The sequence below is a fragment of the Ursus maritimus genome, unplaced genomic scaffold (assembly GCF_017311325.1).
Source record: "Ursus maritimus isolate PB19 unplaced genomic scaffold, ASM1731132v1 scaffold_12, whole genome shotgun sequence".
In the NCBI taxonomy this organism is placed as follows: Eukaryota; Metazoa; Chordata; class Mammalia; order Carnivora; family Ursidae; genus Ursus; species Ursus maritimus.
In genome coordinates this window covers 30,025,498-30,046,626 of record NW_024423564.1, presented here as the reverse complement: position 1 = coordinate 30,046,626, position 21,129 = coordinate 30,025,498, and the positions used below count along the sequence as shown (strand labels likewise).

At 36.3% G+C, this 21,129-nt stretch overlaps 1 protein-coding gene across 4 annotated transcripts in view; it reads left to right on the top strand.

Annotated features, from left to right (window-relative positions):
• The window catches only part of ZNF326 (zinc finger protein 326), a 64,357-nt gene extending 44,305 nt beyond the window's left edge, over positions 1-20,052 (top strand). For 3 of the 4 annotated variants that reach the window (XM_040627057.1, XM_040627058.1, XM_040627055.1), the window contains exons 7-12: positions 2,494-2,614; positions 7,890-8,037; positions 9,694-9,793; positions 11,754-11,884; positions 13,527-13,622; positions 19,171-20,052. In XM_040627057.1, coding sequence (XP_040482991.1) covers positions 2,494-2,614; positions 7,890-8,037; positions 9,694-9,793; positions 11,754-11,884; positions 13,527-13,622; positions 19,171-19,524 — 950 coding nt within the window. In that variant the 3' untranslated portion in view covers positions 19,525-20,052. The remainder of the gene's footprint in view (positions 1-2,493; positions 2,615-7,889; positions 8,038-9,693; positions 9,794-11,753; positions 11,885-13,526; positions 13,623-19,170) is intronic. The other variant, XM_040627056.1, reaches the window with a different exon arrangement.
• The last annotated feature ends 1,077 nt before the right edge of the window (positions 20,053-21,129 follow it).

The following is a 21,129-nucleotide window of genomic DNA, read 5'->3' as shown; positions in this document are numbered from 1 at the left end:
AATCAATTTGAGAACATTTTCATCACCTCACAGAGACTTGGTACCCTTTAGGCATTATTCCCTACACACACCACAGCCCAGAGCAACCACTAACTTACTTTCTATCTTTATCTATTTCTGTATTCTAGACTTTCATATGAAAAAAAGTCATGTAGAATGTGGACTTTTGTGACAGGCTTCTTTCACTTAGCATAATCTTCCAAGGTTCATCCAAGTTATAGCATGTATCAGTACTTCATTCCATTTTATGGCTGGAAATATTCCACTATATGAACATACCACATTTTCTTTATCCATTCATTCATTGATATGTATTTGGGTTGCTTCTACCTTTTGGCTACAATGAATAGCGCTGCTATAAACATCTGTATATAAGTTTCTATGTGAACTCGTGTTTTCATTTTATATATCCTAGGTATATATTCAAGAGAAGAATTGCTGAATCATATGGTAATTGTGTAATCATTTGAGGAGCAACATGTTTTCCAAAGCAGCTGCACCATTTAACATTCCCACTAGCAGTGTATGAGAGTTCTGATTTCTCTGTATCCTCACTAAAGACTTATCTGTCTTTATGATTCTAGCCGTGCAGGTAGTATGAAGTGATAGATATCTCATTATGGTCTTGATTTACAATTCCCTGATAACTAATGGTAGGGCATTTTTTTTCTTGTGTTTATTGGTTTATTCCTATATTTTTCTTGGAAAAATGCCTGTTTAGAGGCTTTGCTCACTTTTCAGTTGGGCTATTTGTCTTTTTATTGAGTTGCAAAAATTCTTTATATATTCTAGACATAGTTCCCTTTTCATCTGTGTGATTCGTAAATATCATCTGTCACTCTGTGTTGCCTTTTCACTCTTCTGATGGTATCCTTTGAAGCACAAAAGTTTTTAATTTTGATAAAGGCCAATTTATCTATTTTTTCTTTTGTGGCTCAGTTCTTTTGGTTTTCTATCTAAGAATTCCTTGCCAAATTCCAAAGTCATGAAGGTATACTTTTATAATTATAGCTCTTACCTTTAGGTCTTGCACTTTCACATTTGCATGTGGCTATCGTGTTGCCCAGCACCATTTGTTGAAAAGACTGTTCTCTCCCAAATGAATAATTTTGGCATCCCTGCTAAAAACCAGATGACCATAGTTTTATGAATTTATTTCTGGACTCTCAGTTCTGTTCTGATCTATATGTCTGTCTTTGTGCCAGTACAACAAGGTCTTGTTACCGTGGCTTTGTAGTGAGTTTTGAAATCATGAGTGTGAGTGCTTCTATTTTGTTTTTCTTTTTAGGATTGTTTCCACTGTTTTAGATCCCTTACAATTTCCTGTGAACTTTAGAACCAGCTTGTCAGTTTTTGCAAAGAAGTCAGGTGGAATTCTGACAGGGATTGTGCTAAATCTATAGATCAGTTTGGGGAGTATAACCATCTGAACAATGTTAAGTCTGCAGATCTATGAACCACTTATGTAGTTTTTCCATTTACTTAGATCTTCTTTAACTTCTTTCAACAATGTTTTGTAGTTTTTGAGGTATAAGTTCTACACTTCTTTGTTAAATTTATTCCTGAGTATCTAGTATTGTTGATGTTAACGTGAATGAAATGGTTTTCTGAATTTCATTTTCAGGTTGGCTCTTGATTTTTTCTCAACAATGTAAAGTTGGAAATGTGACTATCTCTAAGAGTTGTCATGTCTGCAAGATTAAAAGCAAATTAATTTTCCAGAAGAAACACACCATTTCCTGGTACCAGGAACCATGAAAAATTTCTTCCCTTTGTCCTCTAAAGGGGATTCTGTGTAATGGGACAATACTATATCCTCAACAGTAGCTCCCAACAACAAATTTAACACCCAAGACAAAACTCTGAATCAAAATCATGTGAGAAGCCCCTGATTCCATCCTAAATAAGGATTTAGGGAAGAGAGGTAGACCAGGGCATGTGCATTTTTAAAGATCTATTTGTTTGTTTATTTGTTTGTTTGTATATCTGAGAGAGTGTGTGCAAGTTGGAGGAACAGAGGGGCAGGGAGAGGGAGGGGGAAAGAATCTCAAGCAGACTCCTCGCTGAGCACAGACGGGCTCCGTGTCCAAACCCTGAGATCCTGACCTGAGCTGAAACCAGGAGTTGGAGGCTTAACTGATGAGCCATCTAGGCGCCCCAGGGCATGTGCATTTTTAAAAAGTATCTTTGGGTAATTTTGATGTTCATGACTGATTAGTACTATACCAGGTGATTCACAGGTTTAACTTCTACAATTGTAATTACCATGTAGTTTGTCATATGAACCAGAAAAAAATTATCTAAAAGTACTAAATTCATGATGATGGTATTCAAATGAGTGAAGTTTGAGAAATACTGGTTAGTCTCAAACTCTGATTTTTCTGGTGAGTTCAATTTAGATTGTGATCAAATAAACCTTGCATGTCTATACTTTATGAAGTGCAAACTGAAAAGGGAGAATGGAAAAATGATTTTTAGTTTTGACTTTTGCTGATATCCTAGCAAAAACTGATCCTAAAAATGAGGAAGAAGAAAAGCGACGAATTGAGGCTCGGCGAGAGAAACAAAGGCGCAGAAGAGAAAAAAACAGTGAGAAGTACGGAGATGGATACAGGTTTGTGTTTAGTAGAGTCTGAAAATTGGTCTCATTAAAAACAGTTTCCTAGAAAATGCAAATACATCAGTTGGCATGTGAAAAAATTCATAAGGGTCAAATGAAAATGTTTGATCAAAGATTTTTGGTATTATATGCATTCACTACTTAGAAAATATAAGAAAAAAGATTCCATTCATAATGGTAATCCAAAAATAAAAAATACCTGGAAATACAGTATTCTTAAAAAGAAATACATGTCATTAACATGAAGAAAACCACAAAGTCTTGAGATTTGAATACATGGAGACATAGTGATATTCTTGGATAGGAAAACTAAATATTTAGAAATGTAACAGGTGTTGTCAATCTTGATTCCAAAGAAGATTCTGTAAAAGAAGAGTAAATGAGTAGGTACTAGCTTTTCTAGATAATTGAAACATTAGAAAGCTGTCATAGTTAAAAATATGTGGCACTAGAAAAAGGTTATTGGTATAATAGAATTATTAACTTGTAAATACATGTGTTATATGTAAGAATATAATAAATAGTGAAGAAGAGGTTACAAACAAAAGGGGAATTGCTTTAAAAAAGGGGGGAGGGATTGCTTGAACAGCTGAACAATAAGAAGAGAAATAGTTTAGATCCTCTTATACCATTGAAGATGAATCCAGGTGGATTAAAGAACCTACAAAATGGAAAATAACAGGAAATTAAAATAGAATATTTATAAATAATCACTGCAGAAGTTCCCCCCTCCCCAGGCTTAAAAGTTATAGAATAAATTACAAAGGAAATAATGACCACATTAGTTTAAATAAAAATATAAAACTTGAAAGCAAACAGACTTAGAAAATATTATAAACACAAGAAATGATTAATGTCTAAGATAAATATCGCCTAACCAGTATTTTTTTTTTTTGAAAGAGAAGGAGAGAGAGTATAGGGGGAAAGGCAGAGGGAGAGAGAGAATCTTTATTTATTTATTTATTTATTTGACAGAGATAGAGACAGCCAGTGAGAGAGGGAACACAAGCAGGGGGAGCGGGAGAGGAAGAAGCAGGCTCATACCTGAAGAGCCTGATGTGGGGCTTGATCCCATAACGCCGGGATCACGCCCTGAGCCGAAGGCAGGCGCTTAACCGCTGTGCCACCCAGGCGCCCCGGAGAGAGAGAATCTTAAGCAGATTCCACACTCACCAAGGAGCCTGATCCGGGGCTTGATCTCAGGGTCCTGAGATCACAACCTGAGCTGAAATCAAAGAGTCTGATGCTTAACTGACTGAACCACCCAGGTACCCCTGACCAATAATTTTTAAAAAGGAGGAAAACAAGATGCCCAGTACCTGATTGGTTGAAGGAACAACAGCTAGTTAATTTTTGGGAAAATGTTGAAACTCACTGTAAGATAAACTGGAAATTTAAATAATAGCATGGCATTTTGTTAGGAGAAAAGAAACATTGACTTACTAACAAGGATATAGTCAAAGCACACTATTATAATTTGCTGGTAACCAAATAATAGGTTATAATTACTGGGAAGCAATTTAGCAGGTTATTTATTTGTTTGTTTATTTTGAGAGAGAGAGAAGGAGGGGGGAAGGGAGGGGCAGAGGGAGAAGGAGAGAGAATCTTAAGTAGGCTCCACGCCCAGCACCGAGCCCAGTGTGGGGCTCCATCTCACAGCCCTGAGAGCCTGACAGGAGCCAGAATCAAGAGTCAGAAGCTTAACTGACTGAGCCACCCAGGTGCCCCCAATTTAGCAGTGTTTAAAAATGTCTAGAATTTTTTTTATAGTCACTGATCTCTCCAAGAAAATAATATAAAAGTATAAAAGTTTAATCTAAAAAGATGCCCATTACAGAATTGTTTATAATAGCTCCAAACGTGAAACAAATACCAGCAATAGCAAGTGGTCAAGTATATGTAAGTTTTGACACTTCCTATTATGGGCTCTTAGGCCATTGTCGAAAATGAAGGTTATAAAGCCTGTAGTAACATGGAGAATATGCAGGCAAAGTAGAAAAAGTGATATATACAATATATAAAATATGCATGGAAAAGTCTAAAAGAAAAATTTTTTGAAGGACAGTAATTGATATTTTTTTCATCATCTTTCTCTGAAATTACTGCTTATGCTAGGAAAATAAAGATTATAGAATTTAAAAATAAATTCAATGTATTTTCTATTCAGAATATAGTTTTGCTCTTTTTTTTTTTAAACAATTTTTATTTATTTGAGATAGAGAACGAGTTAGAGAGAGAGTGCAAGAAGGGGGCTCTCCATTGAGCAGGGAGCCTGACACGGGGCTCGATCCCAGGACCCCGGGATCATGACCTGAGCTGAAGGCAGATGCTTCACCAACAGCCACCCAGTCACCCCAGTTTTGCCCTTTAAAAGTTAATTTGTCTTGTGTAGCATGAGGGGAATGAATATTATACATCAGTGAATTTTCTAGGTGTCTTTATGTTAGTTCAGAAGATAACATTTTAAAAGCAGCATCTGCGGGGCGCCTGGGTGGCGCAGTTGTTAAGCATCTGCCTTCGGCTCAGGGCGTGATCCCGGGTTCCTGGGATCAAGCCCCACATCGGGCTCCTATGCTGGGAGCCTGGTTCTTCCTCTCCCACTCCCCCTGCCTGTGTTCCCTCTCTCGCTGGCTATCTCTGTCTCTGTCAAATAAATAAATAAAATCTTTAAAAATAAATAAATTAATTAATAAATTAATTTTAAAAAGCAGCATCTGCAGACCTTTCCATGGAGATATTTTTTAAATTGTCTGTTTTCTTCCATATAAAACAGGATATTTCTTGTTACTGCTTGGTTTTAGTATATATGTTGAATTTATTTATGAAAAATGTAGTAAAAGAAAATTCACTGGCATCTGAATTCCCAGATTTTTTTGTTTGCTTATACTGTCTTTGATTTTAGCGAGCTTGGTATTACAGTTGGCCCATAAACAACATGGGGGTTAAGGGCCGCAACCCTCCACACAGTCACAAATCCATGTTTAACTTTGGATTCCCACAAAACTGCTAATAGCCATCTGTTGACTAGAAGCCTTACTGATAACATAAAACAGTTGATTTAACACATATTTTGTATGTTACAGGTATTATATAGTCTGTTAAAATAAAGCTAGAGAAAAGAAAATACTAAGAAAATCCTAAGAGAGAGAAAATACGTTTACAGAACTGTGCTGTAAAAAAATCTGCATAAAAGGAACCTGTGCATTTCAAACTGCTGTTGTTCAAGGGTCAACTGTACTTGTATAATGTTTGTGCCCAGCTTCAAAAACCTTTTCTTATGTTCTTTCTGATTTGTTACTCATAATTTGTAAACAAGATTAAGCTTATTAAGAATTAACTCATGAAAAGGAGCTCTAGTTTTAAGAGGCAGCTAGTTTTGGTCCTTATGAGTATCTCTGCCACTTTGGATAGAATTCCTTCTTTTGACAGGGGTAGAAACAAACTGAAATGAACTCTGTTTCAGGTGTGTAGGACTCTGGAGATGTTTTACATTATAAGATTGATTTTTCTATTTACCCTATGAATACTTCCCCCTTTAAAAATTGTAGCTTTGGATAGGCTATATCCATGTTAATATAATAAATGTGTGACTTGGAGAAAATGAAAGAACTGAACTTTGATTTAGCTGTTTTCTCCATAACTAAATATAAATCTGAGGATATAAGCCAAAGAATGTCAGTTCAATTAAATTGTCATTTTAGTATAAGAATCATTTAAAATAGTCTAAAATTATTTTATCAGAGCAGTTTTATTTTGAGGTAGGAGGGTAAGAGATTGACAGTAAATAACTATTCTTATGATACGTTCTTTTTGGCTCTTTGAATGCTTTCAATATAATAAAGAAGAAGGGAACCTGGGGGGATCAGGACAGGGTGTGACAGGTATAGACAACAGTATATGGGGAAGAGTGCCAAAAGAGAAGTACAAAGTGTCGTACAGGAGATGACTTCTCAGTAGGAGTGCAGGAAAATCAGGGAAATGGATGGAGGTGGTATTTGAACTGACTTGGGGGGGTAAGATTGCAGTGGGAGCTGTTAGGCAGCCCAGGTAGAGGGCATGGCTCGAGGTCAAAGCAAAGAAGCAGGATGTTTCATTGATATTCAAGAAATGGAAAGCTGTGTAGATTGAAAATGAGTCTACTGGGGGTTGAAAAGTGTAATCTAATTTAAACAGTGAAGACATACTATGTGCCAGATACTGTTAAAGGTATTTAGTGGGTAAAGCCAAAAAGATACAGGAGAGATTAAAAACTTTCTTAAATGGCAACTGAAAATATTTTGACTTGGTTTTTGAGGCTTAAGTCCATGAAGCCGGTAAGTCTTTTGAGCAATGAAGTACTGTTACCTCCTTTAGGAAGTGACAATTATTGATTGAATTATTACTATGTGCCAGGAACTGTCCTAAGGGCTTTCTGTATATTAATTTTTTTTAATCCTTACAATACTTCTGTAAGGGTTCTCATCTCATTAAGATCAGGAAACTAAGGTCCAGAGAAGTTAAGTAATTTGCCCAAAATCACACAAGAGGACTGGGATATAAACCCAGCAGCAGGCTCCAGATCCCATAATCTTAACCAGGAAAATAAATATAATAGTGGTATAAAGAATTAATTGGAAAATGAAGACTGGAGACAAACCAGTTAAGAAACTGTTGTCATAATTCAAGGAAAAGGAAATAACAAAAATACATAAGACAGGAACACTTTATGGGAGGAAAAGGGGAAATTCATATTGGAGTGGCTCCTGAGCTTCTAAATTTGTCTCGTCCAGGCTTATCAGTCATCCTGAAGTGGTCCTTAGAGGGCAGGCTTTTGCTCACCCAAGAGCTCCAGGGGAGTGAATTGTGGTTGTCTGGTGATCCACCTGCTTTTGTTGATACTGCCTTGGTGGATTGCAAGCTCAAGAGTGGAACAGAACATAAGTAGTGGAAGTTTGGAACTTTGTATTTTTTGAAGTTTGCTTTGGCTTTCTAACTAGTCTAGGCTTAAAATGGATAGCTTAGGACTAGATTAAGTAGATCCACTGATTCCATTGTTTGTACCCAGAAGCTCCAGGGTGGGCCAGAAATGCAAAGTGGTATAGTAACAGTGTTGTCCAAATAGGTATTTAAAGAAATACTGGTTTTTCTGACTTCAGCTACATTTACATCAACCATAAAATGGAATAAAGGAAATCATTTATGCTGGTAAAATTAGTTTTATTGGTATGGTCTTATGAACTCTGAGTACATAAGGTAATTGTTAAAGAAAAACTTCTTTTTTTCTTTATAGAATGGCATTCACATGTTCATTTTGTAAATTCCGGACGTTTGAAGAAAAAGATATTGAACTACATCTGGAAAGTTCTTCACATCAGGAAACACTAGATCATATTCAGAAACAAACCAAATTTGATAAAGTAGTTATGGAGTTTTTGCATGTAAGTAGTTGTTTTTAAAGTGAGAAGCACTTTATCCAATATTTTAATTTTTTACTTTTTCAGTTTCCCATCTCTTCCCCATTTTAAATTTCTAAAAATTTAGTTTACTGTTTACTTAAAGAGTTCTTAAAAAAAATTAGCCCAGCATTAGACGTGAATTCCTCTGTAATATATTTTAGATTTGTAATTTGAGAGAACATTTTATGTTTTTCATGTTAGTTTCTAGCAGAGGTGTCAGGAAAAGAATTCCTTTAACAACTGTTTATTGATGCAGAATCAGCTATCATTCACTGAGCGTCTACTCTGTACCTTGTGCTGTGCTGGGTGCTTTCATTCATTGTTTCATTTGATCCTCATCACAACTCCTTTTTATCATGAAAGATCATGCTCAGAGCAGTGTAGTGGCAGTCTGAATTCAGAGCCAGAGAGTGGGTGTCTGTTTGGTGTCCTTTATATAATCAATGTGCGTTCACCAGTCAACAGATTTTATTGAATCCTTAACAAAGGGTGCTGTGCAGGGACCGAAGACACAGATACCACCCTCTGTGAACTAACAGTAATTGGAAAGAGATCATGCTCATATATCCACAGATGGCACAGTTAAGTTGAAGGGCCAGGAGTGAGAGTGTAGGCAGTGGGGTTTGGAGAAGGGGAGGATAGTTGGGGCCAGGGATGCTTGAAGAAGGGACTAGAGCTGGATTGCTAATTGTACATACAGTTAATTTGGACAAAAGCATGGAATTGTTACGGGGTTAGAAATACAATGATCATTCCTTCATATCCTTGCAGAATTGTGTCCCTTTACAAACATTTCTTTCTGTAATTTCATTCCTTAAACTGGTTCCTAGTTGTCATTTAGGACTTAAGTACTCAACTGCCTTGAGATCTCTTAACTCTTCTAGCTCTCTTTGATTTCTCTTGTTCTTTATGCCTAAAATACATTTTTTTCTTTATAAATTTTTATTTAAATTCTAGTTAGTTTAAATACAATGCAGTATTGGTTTAAGGAGTAGAATTCAGTGATTCAGTGATACATATAACACCCAGTGCTCATCATAAGTGCCCTCCTTAGTACCCATCCCCCATCTAGCCCACCCCCCCCACCCACCTCCAACCGTCAACCCTCAGTTTGTTCTACATTTTTGAGTCTCTCTTGGTTTGTTTCCCTCTCTCTCTTTCTTTTCCCTTCCTTTTTCTATGTTCATCTGTTTTGTTTCCAAATTTAATTTAATTCCACATGTGAGTGAAAGGAATCTGTTGTATTTGTCTTTTCTGACTGGCTTATTTTGCTTAGCATAAAGCTCCATCCACATCATGGCAAATGGCATGATTTCATTCTTTTTGATGGCTGAGTAATATTACACTGTATGTATATACCACATCTTTATCCATTCATCAGTCAGTGGACATTTGGGCTCTTTCCATAGTGTGGCTATTGTTGATATAAAATACATTTTGAAAGCAAAAACTTTTTATAAGTGTCTTAGTAATTTCTTTGTATTTTATGATAGTCTTTTACTGAATTGTAAGCTCCTTGAGAATAGGTATTAGTTCTTACATAACAGATATCATCTTCTGTAGGCTGAGTTTGGTGCTAAGCATATTCTCAGTGCTCACTGAAAAACTTTTTGGGTTTCTTCCTATTTTGTTTTATAGGAATGTATGGTGAATAAATTCAAGAAAACATCTATTCGTAAGCAACAGACAAATAATCAAACAGAAGTAGTTAAAATAATTGAAAAAGATGTTATGGAAGGTAAGTATTTAAACAAATTATTTTAGAAATTTACATGTGTTTTTTTACATACCATACTGTATTTCAGTGTAAATGATGCCTGCTGGAGTGATGGAGTACATAGTCAAATGTGGTAGGCGTGAGGTTATTAAAGATGAACTCTTTGACTTCCTCTTCTTACGCTTACAAGTTTATCACTACCATTATGTCTGTCACTTCAGTTACAAGAAAAATCAGCTTTTCCTCTAGATGGAAATGAATTCTTCCATCTGTCTTCTTTCTGTCTTATTCCTTCTCATCTCTTTAAGGACTTCTGCTTAAATAGTGAACTCTTCTGTTTTTTAGTCTTTCTTTCTTTTTTGATTCTGTTTCTGAAGCCTACGCTTTTATCTTTAGAAAAGAAAAAAAAAACAACTCCAAAGAAACAAAGAAAAAGAAAAAAAGACACTAGTTCCTCTAAAACTTGCTTTTCTTCTTGAACAGCTGTGCTTCTTTAAGCATAGTCCACACTGATCGGTTTATTCATTGCCCGTTACTATTTCTCCACAGTAGATCACTGGTCTCCTGAAACTGCTGTGATAGAGATTTCTGACACCAGCTTCAGTAGGGTCTTCTGAATCATTATCTTACTTCTACAGCATTTTTTACTGTTCTTTGTGAATCTGCTTCCTCCCCTGGATTCTGTGGTATATCACTGTCCTGATGTTCTTTATTCCCTTGCTGTTGTTTACTTGTGGTTTCCTTTCTCTTCGAGGCTTTTAGAAGTTGGTATTTCCCTCTCTTCTTCCTTAGTTCCATTATCTTCTCTTTTTGTATTCCTTCCTCATGATTCATCTATTTGCAGAGCTTCAACTAACACCTCTATTTGATTACTTATACATTATATCCCTAGCACAGACCTCTCGTGAACCCTAGTCTCGAACATCCAACTGCCTATTGACGTCTCTCTTTAGCAGTCTCACAAAATGCGTGCGTCAGAAAAAATTGGTATACTCTTTGAGCATCCTCCACCCCATAAAGAAAACAAAACAAAAACCCTGTTGACCGGTCTTTTATTTACCTTGGAAGGTGGCCCCACCACCAAGCCAGAAGTATGAAGTTAGTCCTAAGTAATTTTACTTTACTATATCTGTAACATTGTATCTTATCACTTCTGTCTTTTAAATATCTTCCAGGTCTGCTTCTTTACCTCTTTAAATATTACCTTTGTTCAAATCTCTATCTGTTCTCTTGGCAATTTTTATTTTCTTAACCAGTTTCCTTACTCCTAATCTTTCTTATCTCTAATTCTCCTGCATGATTTTTATTACTTCAAGAATTTTAGCTGGTTCCCCATCCTCTACAGGATAAATTTCAAATTCCTATATGCCTGGCATACAACGATCTCCATGGTATAGGCCCCGCTCTTTTTCTCTCTTTTGTCCTTTCTTTATTCTCAGTGCCCCAGCCATACTGAATTACTTGCAATTCCCATAAAGTGCAATTTCCTCGCACCTTTCCCTTGCATATATTTATACCTTTACCTGTAATAAATCTTGATCACAGTTTTCAAGATCCAGCATGTATTTTGTTTCTTGTGAATCCAGTCTTGGCATCTTTTTTCCTATCCCTTCGCACCCACATTTATTATGGAAATTCTTCTTTTTTTGTTTTTTTTACTACAAAATCAACATTTGTTTTCTTTTATACTATATTTTTAGGGGATGGCCTTCTAGGCCTCAGAACATGATTGTATAACATGATTAGGAAATACAATGTAATTATACTTTCTAATTTTATCTGTTATCCATATTTTTGATCTATATGTGCAGATTTATGAGATGTGGTAGAAAAAGTCAACATAACCTACATACTTTGATCCTTTTTTGGGAAGAAGGGGTTATAAATAACCATGGAAACAAAATAATAAAAACTTCTTTTGTCAGAAATAAGAATATGTAAATCATTACTTTTCTTATTAATAACTGGCTTTCTTTTGTAGGTGTTACTGCAGATGATCACATGATGAAAGTAGAGACTGTTCACTGCAGTGCGTGCAGTGTGTATATCCCTGCTTTACATAGTTCAGTGCAGCAGCACTTAAAATCTCCTGACCATATCAAAGGGAAACAGGTAAGTTTTGATTTATCTTAATGAAGTCATTGAATTATTCATCAATCCTTTATTGTCCTTTAAAGGCCGTTGTTTCACACCTCCCTGCTTGTATACAGCCCTATTAATCTCATGTGTAAAAAACTAAAGATACCTAGAGAGGCAGTGTAGCCTAGTAGTTAAGCATGGTGGTTAAGATTGGACTCTGGAGCAAGAATTCCTGGGTTTGAATTCTGGTTCAGTATGTAAGTGTGGTAAGCAAGTAAATTAACTTTTCTCTGTCTAAGCTTCCTTATCTATAAAATGGGGATGCATAATCATTCTACTCTTACATGACTGTTTAAAGATTAAGTTAGTTAAAGTATAAAAAACACTTAAAATGGTACCTGACTGGTATAAGCATTATGTAGTGTAAGCTTACGTAGTGTAAGCCTTCAGAAAATCATTGCTGTTGAATTGTTCTTTTATGAACACTTTTTAAGTTGGTACAAAACAGTTCTATGAGGAAAGAGAGAGAGAGAGAGAGAGAGAGTGTGTGTGTGTGTGTGTGTGTGTGAAGTCAAAAAAGCAAGAAAAGATTTGATTATAACGTATGTTTTTCTGATGTCTGGGAAAAATAAACTAGTATTATCAGTTAATATCTATTGTTACATTTCTGAGTAGAATTTACTTATGCTAGGAAAGATGTACTGTTTTCTTTTTGATTGGCATATTTCTGCTCTTACATTGGTTGATTTCATTTAGTCCAGTTTATTTCAAATAAGTTTATATTGTGGGAAACTAGCTTGTTTGAGAAGCAAATGTAAAAATTCAAGTGTTAAAGACTTAAGTTTTATTTATTTTTTTAGATTTATTTAGAGAGAGAGAGAGCGAGAGTGTGCGTGCGCGCATCTGCGTGTGTGCACAAGCGAGCAGGGGGGAAGGGGCAGTGGGAAAGAGAATCCTGAAGCAGACTCTCCACTGAGAGTGGAACCTGACCTGGGGCTCAGTCCCATGACCTCAGCTGAAGTCAAGACGACTCTTGATGCCACTTAACAGACTGAGCCTCCTTAGGCGCCCCTAAAGACTTAAGTTTTAAGTAGAGCATGACTGAGTCTTAAATTCATATTTTGTATTGATGTGATCCTCATTTAACTCAGACTTTGTTAGCCACTTTAAGCACATATAATCTTTTAAAAATCTTTGTGCTTTCTCTTCTCTTTTGAAATTCCCCTGACACCTTTTTGGCAACTAGACATTCTATATTATTGCCTTTCCTCCTTTGGATAATATAGTCTAATGCTAACTACCGTCCAGAGGACGACTAATTACTCTAGCAATATGAAATTTTGATAGCATGAAAATTAGTAGTTGGAAGAGTTGGAGCAGGGCGAAGTGCATGTGGAGTGGGAAGGAGAGAAAGCAATTATCTAGTAGATCTAGATGAATCGTATTTGGTGACTGGGTGTTTTTTAATGAGTCTGATTGGCTGGTTGAATCTCCATTGTTTTAATCCATGGATAATTTAGATTGTGGTCACAGTAGCTGTTGTTGCTTTATAGCTTAATTTGCGAGAAAGTAAATAATTTAAATCCAAGAATTTGAGCATACAGTGTTGTTTTAATTATAGAAATATTTTCATGGTATGGTTTTCAATTACCTCAGTATGTTCTATTTTTCATAGGCTTATAAGGAGCAAATAAAAAGAGAAAGTGTCTTGACTGCTACAAGCATTTTAAATAATCCGATAGTGAAGGCGCGATATGAACGTTTTGTTAAGGTAAGATTTTAGGGCAAAGCCTTTTTAGCTTATATTGTAGTATCTTTATAATTAAATGGTGACATAGTAACTATGATGTCTAAATATAGTGCAACATTAGGAAGAATTTTACTTAATATCTTGCATATAAGTGAAACATCTTTTTTCCTAATTGTTGGGATTTGTTGGGTGAGGGAACAATGAGCCATTCCTCTCTTGTCCCTTTCTCACTCTGGATCATTTGAGAGATATGCAGGAGTCTGATAGATCAAAATGTCAGCTTTATTCTTGATTTTTATTTTATTTTTTATTTTTAAAGATTTTATTTATTTATTTGAGTTAGAGAGAGTACGAGTTGGGGGGCAGATGGAGAGGGAGAAGCAGACTCCCCGCTGAGCAGGGAGCCCAACACAGGCCCCGATCTCAGGACCCCAGTGTCATGAGCTGAGCGGAAGGCAGATGCTTAACTGACTGAGCCACCCATGTGCCCCTATTCTTGATTTTTAAGAAAGGACGACTTGGGGGATTTGTCTTACATGTGTAGTTACTGTGGATCTTTTGTATTTCATTTCTAAGTTAGATAAACTTACCTTTCCCCAGCCTCTGTTACTGGTTCAGCTAGATAGGCAGTAGGCTCCCCCTAATTTACCACATGGCCTCCAACAGGCTAGAATGCACCTTTTCTGTTGCTAGGAAGACCCAAAAGAGGGGACCCAGAAAGGACTGAGTTGTACATGCCCAGTGTCTTCTTCCAAGCATACTAATTGGATAAGTTGTTCTTCCTTGGATAAAAGTTGGAGGGGAAACAGGAGGTCAGATAGGCTGCTTCAGAAAAAGCTCCCTCATGGAATCAGGAGGCCAGAAGAGGTTTACCCTGAATGTTAGTAAACACAGATGTGAACAATTAGGTACACCTGGCACACTGCTTCTAAGAATTTTTAGCCACGTGCTATTATAGGTAATCCTTCTTTACATAAAATTCTTTGCATATTATATATACTTACTGTACAAATAAGAATTTACTATTATTTAGGAAATTAACAGAAATAACATTTTAGAGGTTAGCTTAATGAGTCTTTGTAAAACCTCATTTAAAATCATTCTACACTGAAGAGAGCTGTTATGTTGAAAATTTGTAAGTCTATTATTTACATTTATAACTTAATCTTGATTTTATAATCAAGATTAGAGAAGTTTTGTTTATCTTGGCTATTGTAGCGATTAACAGGTACTCAGTGAAGAAGCCTGATATATATATATATATTTAACGACCATTAACTTATTCTACCTCAACCAAGTGACTTACAAGCTGAATAAATCTCAGTTCTTTCAGCTTGTTCCTGAGGGTCCTATTTTCTGATTTGTCATATTTGTCACTTTTACTACATTTCTTGGCACCATTTTTAAAAGGTGAATGCAGAAATTGTAACAGAGTAATGCAGTCCAACAACAACAACAAAAAAAATAGTGACTGCAGCCCTAATTGAAATTCAATTTTTTGGGAGATATGGCATCAAAAAGGTAAGAGCATCATTGCTAAATTAGGAAAAATTAGATTTTTATCCTTGCTATATCACAAACTTTTGAAAAGTAAATAATAATTTCTTTCTTTCTTTTTTTTTTTTTTAAAGATTTTATTTATTTATTAGAGAGAGAGATAGCCAGTGAGAGAGGGAACACAGGCCGGGGGAGTGGGAGAGGAAGAAGCAGGCTCCCAGCGGAGGAGCCCGGTATGGGGCTCGATCCCAGGACTCTGGGATCATGCCCTGAGCAGAAGGCAGACGCTTAACTGCTGTGCCACCCAGGCGCCCCAATAGTTTCTATTGATGCATGAAAGTAATATTTAATGAGAGGTGAATACAATTGTGAGTTTCTATGTAGACTTTCCAAGCTACACTTGACAGTTACTTCATGGAGTGAGAGACATCACTGGTGGGAATGTCTTGCTCATGTGCATATTGTGAAAGAAAGTACCTGAACTGAGAAGTCTTCTAGAATTTTTTTTACTGTGAATGTGATCCACAGACCAACAATATTAGCATCTCCTGGGAGTTCATTAGAAATGCAGTTTCATTTGAATAAGATCCCAGTTGATTCATAAATATGCTAAAATTCAAGAAGCACTGGTGTCACGGAACTCAGTGATACCCTTTGTTCAGCTTTCCTATCTGCTCTGTTCCCTGCTGTTATTCCCCCAGAACATTCTCTGCCCATGGTCAGCTCTGGTCATCACTTAAAACTCTTTCACCTTTAAGTGTTCTCAGTCTGACAAAATATCTTTTTTAATCATTGTCTCATGAAAATAATCAGTTCATCAATTTCCCCTGTTTTTCCAACTGTATCACCTTGTTCTGTCTTCACGCCCTGGTGTGGATACTCATGGTCAGGCCTTATAACAATGCAGTGCTGCCCTTCTAAAATTCCTCACTTACCTACCACTTAGCAGTTCCCAGCACTATGCCATCTATGGTTAGCTTTTTGTTGTTCTTGTTGTTAAAGATTTTATTTATTTGAGAGAGAGAGAGCGTGCACAAGGCGGGGGTGGGGGGAGGCAGAGGAAGAAGCAGACTCCCCACTGAGCAGGAAGCCTGACGCAGGGCTCCATCCCAGGACCTGGAGATCATGACCTGAGCCAAAGGCAGACACTTAACCCACTGAGCCACCCAGGTTCCCCTATGGTTAGCTTTATTAACTGTCTTGCTACAAATGTCATGGAATTATACCAGTACTGTCTGTTCTAGATTTTCACTGCAGTTCGCAGTAATTTTGTCTATTACCAATCAGTTTAATCTCCTTCCTACAGTGGCTGTTTCAAAGCTTTTCCGCTCTTAACATATCTAGATTTCATCCCTACTCCCTTTACTTACCATGTTGTTACCACTTCTTTTGCTTTAGGAAGATTGAGAACATTAGACATGAACTGTAAGTTTTCTCCTTCCTGCATTAGATTTATGTACCTTACTCTCACCTTTATGGTTATCTGTGAAGAAAGATAGCCCCTTTTTGCCTTTCACCTATATTCTTGCTTCATTAGTTTCTCTCTCCTTGCTTGTATCTTACCTCTTCTCTGTTTTTTATTTTATTTTTCTACAAACAGACATGCTTATAAGTTCCCTAAGCTAAAAATGACTTTTCCTACTCTGCCTGTTCCCATCTTATCTTTTCTCTTATTACCGTATTTAGAAAGGTAGTTTACCTTGAGTTGTGCTCTTCACTTCCTCTCTTTAACCTGGTAGTTCTCAATTGGAATTATGTAATTAGAATTCCTTGTGAAGCTTAAGTCAAACAGAAAGCTGCCTAGGCCCTCTTGTAGGCCTTCTGAATTAGAGTTTCCCAAACTTCTCTGATTAGTATCTAGTGAAATGCTTCTTAAATGTGCAGGTTACCAGATCTCTCCCCTGGAAAATTTTCATTCAAGAGGTCTGAAATTGATTCAGGAACTTGTGTTTTTAGCAAGAGCTCTAGCACTTGACTAAATTAAAGTCTCAGATTGTGGGACTTGGGCCTGTGGGTTTTGAGAGCTTAGAGGACATTACGAAGACTTGTTCTTGGCCAGTCCTTGCTGTCTAGCTTCCACTTACATCGTACTTTGGGAACTGCCCTCAGATAACTGGTGACTTAATTTTCAAATACATTTTTTTTATCATTTTATTATTTACTATTTTAAACATATGGAAGTGGATAGTGTAATAAATCCCTCAAGTACCCACACTCAACTTTGATAATTATCAACTCTAGTGACCTTTTTCAGTTCTTTTCTAGTATTACCTGTTGGCATTATTTGACACTGTTAATCTGTCACTTATATTCTTGAAACTTTGTTTTGCCAGATAATATTTTACTATCCTGGGTTTCCTCCTGCACTGAGTATTTTTCCCCCTAACTTCTGTCCCTATGTATAGGCATTTTCATTGGGTTTTGATCATCAGCCCTTTTATTCTGCTTACTTCCCTGGCCCTTTTATTCTACTTATTTCCCTGGCCTCACTATTCACTGTGTGCAAACAGTTCACAAATCTCAGTGTCTTACTTTGAACTCTCTTCTGAGTTGTGAATTTCTAGCTGCCTCTTAGACATTTAGACATCTTAAATTCTAATTATATACAGCATACATCTGCTTCTTCCACTTTCCCTATCCTAATTTACATATTCTGTTAATGGTGCCGCTACATCTTTTACACTTTCCTTTCCTGGCTTAGTAGAGTAACCCCGTCACTAGTATTTCTTCTCTTAGGACTTCAGTTTATCCTGTGGATTCCTACCTGATGGGTCTTGAAATATAGCACCAGGCTTATACCTTTTTGGTTAATAACCTTCATTGCCTCTTCATTTCTTACTATATTAATATAGCCTTCTGATATGGTCTAGTGTATGAGACTTAATCCAAACACATAATTCAAGTATCTATATAAATTAATATAAAAAAGTTGTATCTGTGAATGTTAGTGAATTACAGTTTTTTTTTTTTTTAAAGGTTTTATTTATTTGAGAGAGAAAGAGAGCACGAGCAGGGGTAGAGGCAGTGGGAGAGGGAGAAGCAGACTCCCCGCTGAGCAAGGAGTTGATCCCAGGACCCTGAGATCATGACCTGAGCCCAAGGCAGACGCTTAACCAACTGAGCCACCTCGGTGCCCATAGTGAATTAAAGACTTAGCTACTTTTTAAAAGTAAAAGTAAGGCATAGCTAATAGGTACCTGATTTTCATTCATTTGCATTTTTAAAAAGACTTGATTTTCATTTGAGTGTTTTTTATTTATTTATGTATTTATTTTTTAAGATTTTTATTTATTTATTTGACAGAGAGACAGCCAGCAAGAGAGGGAACACAAGCAGGGGGGATGGGAGAGGAAGAAGCAGGCTCCCAGCATAGGAGCCTGATGTGGGGCTCGATCCCAGAACACCGGGATCACGCCCTGAGCCAAAGGCAGACACTTAATGACTGAGCCACCCAGGCGCCCCATTTGAGTGTTTTTTAAATTTTTTTTTTTTTTTTAAAGATTTTATTTATTTATTTGACAGAGATAGAGACAGCCAGTGAGAGAGGGAACACAAGCAGGGGGAGTGGGAGAGGAAGAAGCAGGCTCATAGTGGAGGAGCCTGATGTGGGGCTCGATCCTATAACGCCGGGATCACGCCCTGAGCCGAAGGCAGACGCTTAACCGCTGTGCCACCCAGGCGCCCCCCATTTGAGTGTTTTTTAAAGAGATCCTACCACAGTAGTACATTGAATCCTGGTGTAATTTAGGAGAACATAAATCTTTGCTTTATCTACTTTGTTTCTACCAAAACCCACATATTTGCTTTTGTCATATGTATATGATTTTAGAAATTCAGTTAGGAAAATGTGGCCTTTAAGTGTTGCGGTTTATGGAATGTAAAGTAGTGACTTAAGTAATTTATCACCTTGGTATGAAGTAGGTACTGAGCAAATACGTAGTGGATTTTTCATGAGTCAAAATAAAAAGCTTCAAATTGTATTTATTTTTAATGTTACAGCAAATAAAAATTTCACTTATAACAAAAATGAATGTACTGATTTTAAAAGCTGTTTTTCCTCATGGCTTTTTAGGGTGAGAATCCTTTTGAAATTCAAGATCATTCTCAAGATCAACAGATAGAAGGAGATGAGGAAGAGGAAGAAAAGATTGATGAACCTATTGAAGAAGAGGAGGAGGAGGAGGAAGAAGAAGAGGAAGTGGGGGAGGTAGAGGAAGTAGAAGAAGTGGAGGAAGCAGAGGAAGTGGGAGAAGGAGGAGTAGTAGAGGGAGTGGAAGACACAGAAGAAGCAGGGGAGGTAGAGGGAGTGGGGGAAGGAGAGGCAGTGGGGGAAGGAGAGGCAGTGGGGGAAGGAGAGGAAGTAGAGGAAGAAGAAGCAAAGGAAGAGCCTGTTGACTTCCCTGTTGACCAACCTGAAGAAAATTAAATATAAGGTATTAGATTGAAAAGAAGCTTTAAATTTCTCTCCTAATATGGAAAAGGGTAAGAATTTTAATAGTTTAAAATATGAGAATTAACACCCATGTTGCATGCATTCCACACATTCAAATTTGTTTTATATAATTTCTAAATGTTTGGCATTTGTTTAATAAAATGAAGGTAAGACTATTTTAGTTTAGTTTTTATAGCTACCAAACTTAGATTAGATAAATTGTTTGTATAATTTTTAAGCTTAATTTTTATTACTTTATTGGTGTTAAGGATAACAGATATGTATTGTTAGTATATCTACTCTAATCATTTGAACTTAAATGCTGCTGTTGGGAGTATATATTCAAGTGTGCATTAATGTTTTGAATACTTACCCTAGAAGAGATAAATTGGGCAAGTATTTTGTGCTCTGTGTATTTTTTTACGGCATTGGACATTGAATAGTAATTTGCGTTAAGATACGCTTAAAGGCTTTTTGTGACCATGTTTCCCTTTGTAGCAATAAAACGATTTTTACAAAAACTCTTTCCCTGGATTAACAATTTTAAATGAAACAATTCATCAATTAAATGAGTATTTAAGGTTTTTGTCTTAATGTAGTTTAGCTCACAGTATATCAAGATGATTGACAAGAGTTGAATTAAAGAAAAAATTCGATCATTTTTAAAAGTACTACTAAAATATTTTTTAACATATTTCAAGTTGAGGTCAGTCTATAACTGACTTGTTTATACTTGTTTCAGTTCCTTCCTTTTCTTTGTGCCTATGTCAGATCTTGAAATCTTCTTGAAAATACATTTGGATACAAATAATTTTTTATAGTTGTGTTAGTTCTTTTGTCATGTCTGTTTTTAGCTGAAGAACCAAGAAGCAAACTATCACTTTTCTAAAAAAGAAGGATTTCTCTCTTGAATATTTCTTTTTTTCTTTTTTTTTTTTTAAGCTTTTTGTAGTTTGTAGGCTTACATACTGAAAAAGAGAAGATGAGATTGACGGTCTATTTTCAAATGACCATCTATGTTACTGAAAAGTAGTGCTCTTATTTCTTTGAATCTTTACTCTGGCCTCTTTTGAGAGGGGGACTCTCAGTGAAATAAATTAGCTTCCCAAAATTTTGACACATTGAATGGATGAGTATATGGGAATATTAAGTAATTTTAAAGCATTAAGTACCTGAATGTATAGGCATTTGTAGAATTTCACAGGTAATTTCTTTTTGCATACAACAAAGCTTTTACAAATACATTTCGGGGGGTGCAATATGGGTTCATTGTTGTGGGCTAGATTTGCTTATCTTTAAGCTTTAAATCCTTTGTATCCACTTACAGGGTTCAGGGACAAATAAGAGAAGGTTAGTTGAGGACTGGAGAAATTTGGATCCTAGCTGAGTCTGTATTTGCTTAAATAGACTTCAGAAAGCATTTGTGCTCAGGAGTTAAAAATTTTAAGAATAATAGGACTTGATCAATGGTCTAGTTTCTCACTTGTTTATTTATTTAGTTTCTCCTTTATTTAAAAATATTTGTGTAGGGGTAAGGTAAAAGGAGAACAGATCCCTTTGGATTATAATTAGTGGGTTCTTTTGGTACTAATTAGAGTG